The following is a 10,425-nucleotide window of genomic DNA, read 5'->3' as shown; positions in this document are numbered from 1 at the left end:
GGTACAAAAAGCTCAGCTACTTCAATTTTAAACACTAAGTTTAAACAAAATTTCTGTGAAGTGAAAATTTTTCAACGACTTGTAACTGTGCAAACATCAAGCTGTGTCGTGTGTGTGTAGGAAGCATGGTGTAAATTACGTGCTATGATTTCAATCTGTTCTCTAGATCATTGAAATATCTTGTTCTCTTTAAAGGTATACTGTGCAGGGTTGTCAGTTACTGTTCGTTAACACGCTCGCACCGCCACACACTTCTAGTGGGGCATAAGTGATGATTGAGAGGGATCAAATCCTGCATAGTATATCTTTAAGTTCCCAGAAAAATGTAAAAGGATGTATCCACAGATTTTACCCATAAATTTTGCTGTGTATGAACCATGTGTTGTTTCATAATGTCAGTGCTGGTACTCCAGAAAAAAAAGGCCTAAAGTCTCCCTCACTGACCTGCCAGGTGTAATAACCCTCAGTCGATACCAGTTACTGCTCACTTTCTACTTAAGTGTGTCTCATGTTTCAAATTATATCACATTTTCCCCCTTACCGGCAGTAACGCACACATACACCTACAGATGTGTGTAGCTACAGCTGTGCAGACTCGTGAAGAGATTACTGTTTAAAAAAAAAAAAAGGTTTGTGATTAAAATGTTTACTGTTGAATATTTTAACAGCTAATAATTCTAGCACCTTGACACTCCAAACTGGTTGAATTAACCACTTCACTGTTTAATCACTGCTGTGTTCCAGATCATGGAGCAGTTTCATGTATAGAAAATATGCAAACTAGTGTTTTAGTTGTTCTGATTGCATTGTAAATCATGTTGATAGTGTAATCACTGTTTTTTGAAGCTCCAACTTTTTTGATAAGTGGAAGTCAATGGTTGAATACTATTTATTTGGAGGATGGGTTTCATGTAACAATGGACTGGATTGATTGAGGAAAAAAAAAACAGTAATAAAATGATTTAAACACTGGGCTCCTGCAGGACTCTTGTGGAGTGTTGATTATTATTACAGCAACATTTTTCACTTGTCTTTACAATATGCTACCCATAATTTATTAATTTTGTTTTAATACTTTATCTAAATATACATAAGGTTATGGAAGTGTAATGCATTCATTTAAGAATAAAAATTCTAGCCTGTTTTTTTTTTTCTTCAATGAATTAAGAAGAATATTATCTGAGAATTCTGAAAAAGTTTCCATGGAAAAAATTCTGCTACTGCTTTTCATATTTTAAGTATATTTTGCTGATTATACTTATAAAACAATACTATAACATTTGAAAACATGACATCTACTTTATGGTATTACTAATTTTACCAAAGTAAATCATGTGAATATTTCTCCAGCCTGTGGTCATTGTACTTACTGATGCGTTCTACTATGAAAATCAAGAAAGGTGATTTATGGTTTAAAGCTCATAAAGTGCTGTTTCAATGTAGTATTTCTTGCAGTGAGGGTGTTGACTTTGAGAATGTGCCAGAATACAGTATGTGTGTACGCCCTTAATTTAGCTCGTGGCATCTCTGGCTCCTATTTAAAAAAAAATGAATCTTCAAGTTTACTCTCACATTATGCAATATGCTATACAATAGCTCAATGACTAATACAAATACCAAAGTTACTCACCAAAGCCTGGTCTTACTGCACAAACCGCTACAACAAATACAGTAACAACATAGTTATGCATTCCCCTTTGCCTACATTACCCAATACATCTACTTTTAGAAATGAACTCTAATCTTTTCCCCAAGTAAAAGCAGAACAACTACAGTGTAGAAAAACTAAAAAGCACAAAGTATTAACATCAACTGTTCTTAAAGTACAAAAAGTAAAGGTGCTCATTGTGCATAATGACCCTTTTAAGAATAATGTAGGCCTATATCGTATTATCAAATTGTAATTATGGATGCATTACAGTGTACTTTACTAAAATATTGCAGCTTGTAGATGTGGGGCTTATTTTTTATTATATATACTGTAACATTGCTTGTGAATTTTCCCCTGGGGATCAAAGAAGTCTTATCTTTATCCATACTAATACCCTAATTTGTTTGTTAATTACACTTTATATTATTAATCTTAATCTGTAAAGTATTTAGTAACTAAAAGTATCAAATAAATGTAGAAGTGGAGTAAAAAATAAAAATAAAAAAATCCTCTGAATTGCTGAGTAGAAGTATCAGGTGGCAGAAAATGGAAATACTCAAATTAAAAGTACCCTAAAACAGTTCTTAGATACAGTACTTCAGTAAATGTTCTTATTTTCCACTACTGTCAGAAACACCATAGTTCCCTGACATGGGAACCTAAGTTATAATGTTGCACCACGGTGGGTTTTCGCTGTGACACATCACTCTGGCTCGTATGTGTGTAACCTGATTTGATGTCCGGTCGGTTCTGATTGAAAGTCATGGCAGGTCCTGATCTGATTAAAACTCTTCTGTACACCATCAATAACCTGCTGCAGCAACAGAAGTACAAAGCGGCGTTGGCGGTGCTGAAAGGATTCAGAAACGGCGCCGTGTGAGTGAAGCTGTCAGTACATTAGCTAACTAGCTTAGCTACCAGAGTTTACTTCTTTAACTTACACAGAACTAGTTAGCTAACAGGTCCTAACAACTGTAGGGCTACAGTGGTGGTTAGCTTTAGCTGCCTGCAGCCGCAGTGCTAACTTTAGGTAACAACTAGATGTAGCAGCAGGTTGTATTTACTCTGCTAAAGCACTGGAGAAAAAAAACACTTTTTTTTTTATAGCCAATTGTGTTTCCAGACAGCACTGACATTATAATGTGTGTTTGTTTTCCAGATATGGGGCCAAAATCAGAGCTCCACATGCCCTGGTAATGACATTTTTATTCAGAAGTGGCAGGTAAGAATTTGTAAATAGAAAAACAAAACAAGAAACAGCACCTTGCAATTCAACAACAACAGCAACAACAATATTGCTACCACTACTACTTATGCCAATAATGATAATAAACTTAATGTATATAGCATCTTTCTTTTCTTTTTTTTAAACTTTATTGCCCTCAACGGCAATGAACAAGCATTTATATTGAAGAACAAACTCTCCTTGAGAGTGTGTTTTACCTAACATAAATGCACATGTGGATGAAGATTCATCATAGCAACCCGTGTGTACACCCTCCATGGACGTAATGATACGCATCTATCCATACATATACACATGCATCCATACACATGTGTAAGCATTACTCACATGCATACATATTAAACATATACATACATGTACATACAAATATACTTGTATGAATCCACAAAGAATTAACCTCAAAATATAAATAATAATTTAAAAAACCCAACTCCTTTTGAAAGTGGGGAGTGTAAGTTGTAGCTGAGCTGTCACGCACTCCCACCATGAAAATTTGTTTGACTTTTTGTAACCATGTGACAGTCGTAGGAGAGTTAAGCAGGAAAATGTGCAGTATATAACACTTATATGTGGTGAACAGGTGATCAGGCAGTACATCCAAAGGTCCAAGGGAATGTCCAGGTTTAGGATTCTCTCCACTTCTACTTGAACGTTTTTCCAGAATGTCTGTATTTTTGGGCAGTCCGAAAATATATGAGTATATAGCATCTGTCAAAAGACATTCACAAAGAGCTTTACAATAAATACAGTAAGGATAGACCGATACATCGGCCGGCTGATATATCGGGCCGATATTTGAGGTTTTTTTTACTTGTATCGGCATCGGCCGATACGCGCGTGGGTTCGCGAATTTATTTTTCCCTGGCATGATTTACAGACAGGCATCCACGGGCAGCTCTGTGTTGCCGGAAGACCCTGCAGCGCACATGCAGCGAATCCTACTGTGTACAGTAGTTGTTTTATTTATGCTTCAACTTAAATATTTGTTTATTTTATAAAGACATTACTGGAAGATTTAAGAGCACTGAACTCTGTTTTTTATTTGAATGTATAATAATAATAATAATATTCTACCTGCTCTACCTCAACTTTCCATCTTGTTTTAGTATTTTTTACTGTTCAATAAATGTTTCTTATTTTAAACTTGAGACCTGTAATATTTGTTATCATTGTGTTATTTTTTTTATGTAAATTGAGGGAGCAAAAGCAGTATCGGCCCCAAATATCGGCTCAAGAAAATCGGCAGTCCATAATCGGTCATCGGCTAAGGGTGATGGAAAAAAATCGGTATCGGCATCGGCCCTAAAAAATCCATATCGGTCTATCCCTAAAATACAGAGCACATATAATACACTTAGAGAATTAAGTGAACCAAGTTAAAATGACAAGAAGTGGGGATGCACAACTGAATCGGCACGTCATTGATAGAGGCAGATATTGGCTTTAAAATGAAAGATTAGAATCGGCCAGCATGCTTTTTCTTTTTTTGCACAATGGATGAATGTTACATACATTGGAAAGCATTCTGTTTCATGTCTCTGCTGGTGGGCCATCACGATACAAGTATGCATGCATAATATGATGTTAATTCCACTATAGAAGAGACCTGATGATCACTAAAATTAGGTGGGAAAAAAGTGGATGTAACAATGTCAGTATTGGTTATCGCCCAAATAAGTTGTTGTATATCGGCATATCGGATATCAGCAAAAAATCCAATATTGTGCATCCCTAACAAAAAGCATACTGTGAGTGACTTTCTGAAAAGCAATTTCGGTAAAGTCAGTTTTTAAAGTGATTTAAAAGAAGAGGCAGAGCTTGAAACCCTGATATCCTGAGGCAGGTCATTCAAAAGTGTAAGGGCCCTGACTGCAAAGGCGTTATCATCATTATGAATAAATCTGGACCTTGGAACGAAAAGGAACAACGTATCCAAGGATCTCAGGGTCCAGAAAGGAACATAGGGCAATAAGAGATCTGATAATAACCTGGGGCATGGCTTGTTATGGCTTTTTAAAGGGGAAGACCACTTAAATTAAGAATTCCAATATGTTATTTCCATTACTCTGAAGAGTTCAATCAATATTTGTGAACAAAAGCTGCTCTCTCTTGAAGTCAGAAACCAGAGAAGTCTCACACTTGTGATGTCATTAAATATAAAGTCTGCTGCTCCATAGACAGTGAATGGGAGCCTCATTTTGTGGACACACAGGATGTTTGTTTTCTTTTCTATACCCAAATTAACTTTATACTTTTGTAATGTTCTTATCTCTCAAACATACTCAGAGCATTCCCCTGGCTGCTCTCAGTGTCATCTATAACTACTTTCCTAATCCATTGTCTATGGAGAAGCTTCAGACCTTATACTTGATGACATCAGAAATTTGAGTTTTCGCACTGTTGTTGTTCATATAGGGTGGCCAGGTAGCCAGTGTAAGAAAGCCAGGATCGGTGAGATGAGGTCATGTTTCCCAGCCCAAGTCAAAATCCTGGCAGCAGAGTTTTGGATGAGCTGGAGTTGGGAGAGGGAGAGAGGTTTTTTAGTGGTGCCAGAGAGCAAGGAATGCTACAGTGTAATCGCTACTCCGTACATCTCTTAAATCTGCACACATTTTTCTTTTCTCTGATAGTCTGAAGGACAAGCTCAGAGCCATTTTAAAGGCCACGTACACCCACTCTCGCAACCTGGCATGCTTTGTGTTCACGTACAAAGGACTGCAAGCCCTGCAGGAGAAGTGCCAGGGAAAGAGTTTGCAGTCTCACTCCTTTCTGGCGGCCTGTGTTGGAGGCTGGTTAGTGTTTGGAGATAACAACAACATCAACAGCCAGGTACGATTCGCCTGTAGTCCAGTAATTCATTGTTGCCACATTTCTTGATCCTATCTGTAAATTAACAAGCATGTCATCATAAACTCAAGACAAACTCAAGTAAATATATTCAGTTCATGAAAACTCTTTGCTCCTCTCTAGATCAACATGTACCTGCTGTCCAGGATCCTCTTCGCCCTGTCTCGGCTGGCCGTAGAGAAAGGATTCATCCCACAGCCTAAACACGACCCTTTCCCCCTTTTCGCCACGCTGGTGTGGGGCATTGTCTTGTGGCTGTTTGAATATTACCCTCACACCCTCCAGCCTTCACTGCAGTCCTCAATGAACTACCTCTACCATGACAGCAACGTGTGGCATGACATAACGGACTTCCTTGTTTATAATAAACCAAGGACTACTGCTTAGACATGACGGTTTTTCTCACAATGGACCAGCTCACTACAGTACATGACCTGCATTCTTTTTTTTTTAATATAATTATGAATATTCTGAATAATATTGAATGTTGCCTTTGTAAAATTATTGTTTGATTTTAGTTTGTACGTAAGGATTTTGTCTTGTTGGTCAATGTTTGATTCAATGACGTGTGTATGTTCTTGTGTGTGAGCTCACACTAGTTTCCAGCTAAAGAGGTACACCAGTGTGTTTAAATACTGTTATTATTATTTGAAAAAATCTGATTGTTTTCCTGCTGATGTTCTGGGTGATTGTACAGTTTTGTCTGATTTTAATTTCCAGGAGTGTGTCGCTAAAAACAGCTGCCACAGAATAAAAGACAAAAGATGTTTAATGCAGGTAAGACTCAAGTTCTGTTATCTGTTGCGAACAGAAACTGATGTCAGTGTTTGCAGTATCATTATAAAGTGATTTGGTGTGAACACAATCAATAAAAACTAAAATAAAGACATATTTTAAAAATAGCAGCTGTTACAAGAGCTGTCTTTCTGCAGGTCATATGACGACTGCCTGAAATATGACGTATTCTGTGTTGTAATGAAGCACCGACTCAGTCATAATAACGTGACACACTGCTGGAATCTCTTTTTAAGACATTGAGTTCTTACCTGCAGCTCCTGCACAAGAAATACCAGATGGGCATGTTGAATTTCTTGTTGATGTTCCAATTTTTACGTTTGTGAAAAGCAAAGGTGTGCCATAATTATGTATAATTTAATGAGGACCGAAAGAAATCCTGTTTCAGTCACACCTGCTTCAATTTTCCATTCTTCAAAGGCTTAATCATCACTTTTGCAATTCGGTGTTAATCCAAAAGGAATTAAGCGGCATCTTGTTACCTTGACTACAAATGCTTTAGTCAAATATGGCATATTGCCCACAGTAGTGCGGTATCATTCTTGATTAGAATAATGCAGAAAATCATGGGTCATTGTTTAAACTATGATTATATAACCTTATAAATTTTGTACTTTACTCTCTAATTTAGCTTTTTTTGTCAGTTACATATGTTTCTTAAGTTACTTTTAATAGTTTTAATATTTGTAATTTCCAGTGGCGGTCAGTTATGATTCATACTCTAGTGCAGTGGTTCCCAACTGGTGGGTCGCAGTCCAAAAGTGGGTCACAGATCCATTCTGAATGGACCGCAAGTGATTCGCTAACATATTTATTTTTTATTTGAATGACTTAGGAGAAATGTGGACCAGGTGGCTCAACCAGTTGGGAACCATTGCTCAAGGAACCATTATTGTTATGCCTCTGTGCTGGTGTCCATCCATCCATACAAACAAGGGACAAACTGATTAAATTTTGGTGGTCGTTGGTCAAAGGTCAAGGTCAGTGTGACCTCATCTGTCTCGTGATATTCTCGTGAACGTGATATCTCAAGAACACCTTTAAGAAAGTTCTTAGGATCTGGTATAAACCACTTAGACTCAGCAATGAACTGATTAGAAATTGGTGGTTAAAGGTCAAGGCCACTGTGACCTTGCATCCCTCTCATTCTGGTGAACCTGATATCTTAAAAACACCTTGAGGGAGTCTCCTCAAATTTGGCACAAATGTCCACTTTGACTCAACAATGAACTGTTGAGAATTTGGTGGTCAAAGGTCACTGTGACCTCACAAGACATGTTTTTGGCCATAACTCAAGAATTCATACACTAATTATTACAGAATTTCACACAAATGTGTAATAGGATAAAATGATGAAGTGATGATGTCATATGTCCAACAGGTCAAAGGTCAGTATCACTGTGACATCATAATGTTCTGCAAAAACACTTTTCTGGTCATTACTCCTTGTCATAACTCAGGAATAGAAAGGGAGACATTTGGTCAGATACTGAACTGGTGACATTAATGTTGGGTGTCCATCTTGAAACTGCTGATTGTGTAGGTCCTCTGTGCTGCTGGGGAGAAGATGTGTTTGAAGCATCCATGCAACTTGACTGGTATAAAGAGGCATATAACTGCTAGTAGTCATTGTAGTTATACAAAATTTCATAGCAATCCATCCAGTAGTAATATTTCAGTGTGGACCACAGTGGTGGACCGACAAACTGACATACTGACACTATCATTCATTGAGCCATGCAGCTAGTGGTTTAAAACCCTAAAATTGTTCATTGTGCCAACTGATTTAAACATTGCTTATAAGCTATACCCACATACTGGTCTTAAATTTATTAAATGGCTTTAATAAATTTATCAATCACATTCAGTGATTGATGAATATATGGAGCTAGAGACGTACTGTCGTGACCTCAAGTCAGTGTTTATTTTCCAAATTGCCTTTCACCTAATGTTCTGTACAAACCTGTCAGTCATCTTTGAGGCAAGCCTGAACGTCAACTGAAACACTTGATAGGCTTCTGTTGTGGGCAAGAACACACTGTAACCTTGCAACAATGCCAAGGCTGCAGCCGTACTATTTTAGTACCGATATACTGTGCAGCACTAGTTCCCACAGCCCTATGTTCCCACAGCTCTATGTTCCCACATTTCCTTTTTCATAAATTTGTATCAGATTTTATCCTCCTTTCTCCCGATTTGGTAGCCAATTACACCCAACCTATTATCCCCCCTAACCCTAAACCTTGTGGAAGGATAGGGCTTAAATTGAAGGGAAATGTAGGAACACAAGACCTAATTTTGAAAATGTCCTAGAAATGTGGGAACATAGGGCCTAGTTTTGAGAAAAATCTTAGAAATGTGGGAACATAGGACTGTGGGAACATAAGGCCTAATTTTCAGTGAAAAAAATTTCTTAGAAATGTGGGAACATTGGGCTGTGGGAACATAGGGCTGACCCCCTGCCAGTCTGCACTGATATCAAGGGACTTTCACACCTCTGTGTGCAAACCGCCCTGACAGCTGCCTACCTGCAAGAGTATTTTCTCAGAAGCAAAGTTTTAAAAAGTGGCTGTTAGCGCTACACTGCACAGCTGCAATGCCAGGCACAGGCTTTTTTGAATACTGGCTAAAGTGCAAGCTAGCTTGTAGCTGCATTCTGTAGCAAGACAACGGAGGTCACTGCAATGACCAAAATATTTTACAAATTTGGACAATGTACCAGTCCTCTGAAAGAAATATACAAAAATGCAGGACTGTCATGCACAAATCATAAGTAACAAAGTAACATTAGCTAGCTAGTTAGCTACCAGGACATCAGCATACCAAGCCTACAAGCATTTTTTTTGTTATGTTGTTATAAAGATAAGGACCATTCAAACAACATAACTAAGATAATATGATGGTTATCATATTTTTTAAAAAAAAAAATCTTTATTAATAAGAAAATACATTTGTGGGTTTCTTCTGTTGCTTGTGCAGCCATCTTGTAGGTAATTTCTCATAACACCTGGTTTGGAGTGTGCCTCTGAAAAACCTTCGTTTGGAGGGCCATGTAGTTGTAACAACACATCACCCTGCCCCTCTATCCCAACAAGAACCAGGACACTCTACCCGTATATGAATGTGCAAAACAGATAGGGAGAGATAAGGGCTAAGTGGTAGAAGCAAGTGATGTATTACAGGCGTCTTAAATGGTTTTAAGGTCAATAGTCAGGGAATGTTATCAGATATTTGGCCAATCTGGGAATAAATTCCACACCAAGAAATGTCTTCACCAGTGTGTTTGTAAAGGTGTCTAATACCACATCGCAAAAGATTTAAATCAAACTCCTGTAGGCAAATCTGTGACAGCTGCTGAAAGTTGAGTTGGGCTCCCCGAAACTTAATTGGTGAACCTTTGTCTTAGGCAGATTGTGAGGGGTGAAAGTTTTTTTCTGGACTCTGAATTGATTGCAAGCATTTGTTTTGCACCAAAATCACTCCTTGGTGGAAAAGCAGCCACGCCCACTCTTACATGTACATTTAAAGGTAGCTTTATTCGTTTATTTCAATATCTCAAATACTAGTTAGAAAACAATACTGCTCCATTGGGGAATACATTTCTTGGTAAGGAATTTATTCCCAGGTTTCCACAATATACCCTGACTAAAAGGACCCTTTAGCCTAAGAGAGACGGAGCAGATACTCCCTACTACATATATTATGAAGTGGAGGATGCCAGGCAGAGGGCCATATTACCTTCTGCTTTGACCTGTATTTGCGTTTTTAGGCAGGTAAGAGAGGAAACTTTGCTAAAAGGCAAAATATGTTGGATTTGTGTGTATTTTCAGATATTTTAATTTTAAAAAGAAAAAAAATTATCCTACAATTTGGTGACCCCCTGCAG

The 10,425-nt window shown here is 37.8% G+C and overlaps 1 protein-coding gene across 1 annotated transcript; it reads left to right on the top strand.

Annotated features, from left to right (window-relative positions):
* The first annotated feature begins 2,355 nt into the window (after nt 1–2,355).
* Nucleotides 2,356–6,646, top strand: pxmp4 (peroxisomal membrane protein 4). Its single transcript, XM_033625988.2, has 4 exons — nt 2,356–2,527; nt 2,811–2,873; nt 5,528–5,726; nt 5,868–6,646. Exons 1-4 carry the CDS (start codon nt 2,415–2,417, stop codon nt 6,129–6,131), a joined length of 639 nt encoding a protein of 212 aa, XP_033481879.1. The 5' UTR covers nt 2,356–2,414; the 3' UTR covers nt 6,132–6,646.
* Nucleotides 6,647–10,425: the final 3,779 nt, after the last annotated feature.

This window comes from Epinephelus lanceolatus, chromosome 1, assembly GCF_041903045.1.
Source record: "Epinephelus lanceolatus isolate andai-2023 chromosome 1, ASM4190304v1, whole genome shotgun sequence".
NCBI lineage: Eukaryota > Metazoa > Chordata > Actinopteri > Perciformes > Serranidae > Epinephelus > Epinephelus lanceolatus.
The sequence above is the reverse complement of the archived record's forward strand: the minus strand, read 5'-3'. Positions and strand labels throughout refer to the sequence as shown.

Bases quoted from the DNA above. Each gene is read 5' to 3' on its own strand.
- pxmp4 (XM_033625988.2), top strand. From the start codon at position 2,415: ATGGCAGGTCCTGATCTGATTAAAACTCTTCTGTACACCATCAATAAC. The intron at 2,528-2,810 runs GTGAGTGAAGCT...TTTGTTTTCCAG, and splicing joins GGATTCAGAAACGGCGCCGT to ATATGGGGCCAAAATCAGAG. The intron at 2,874-5,527 runs GTAAGAATTTGT...TTTCTCTGATAG, and splicing joins TTTTTATTCAGAAGTGGCAG to TCTGAAGGACAAGCTCAGAG.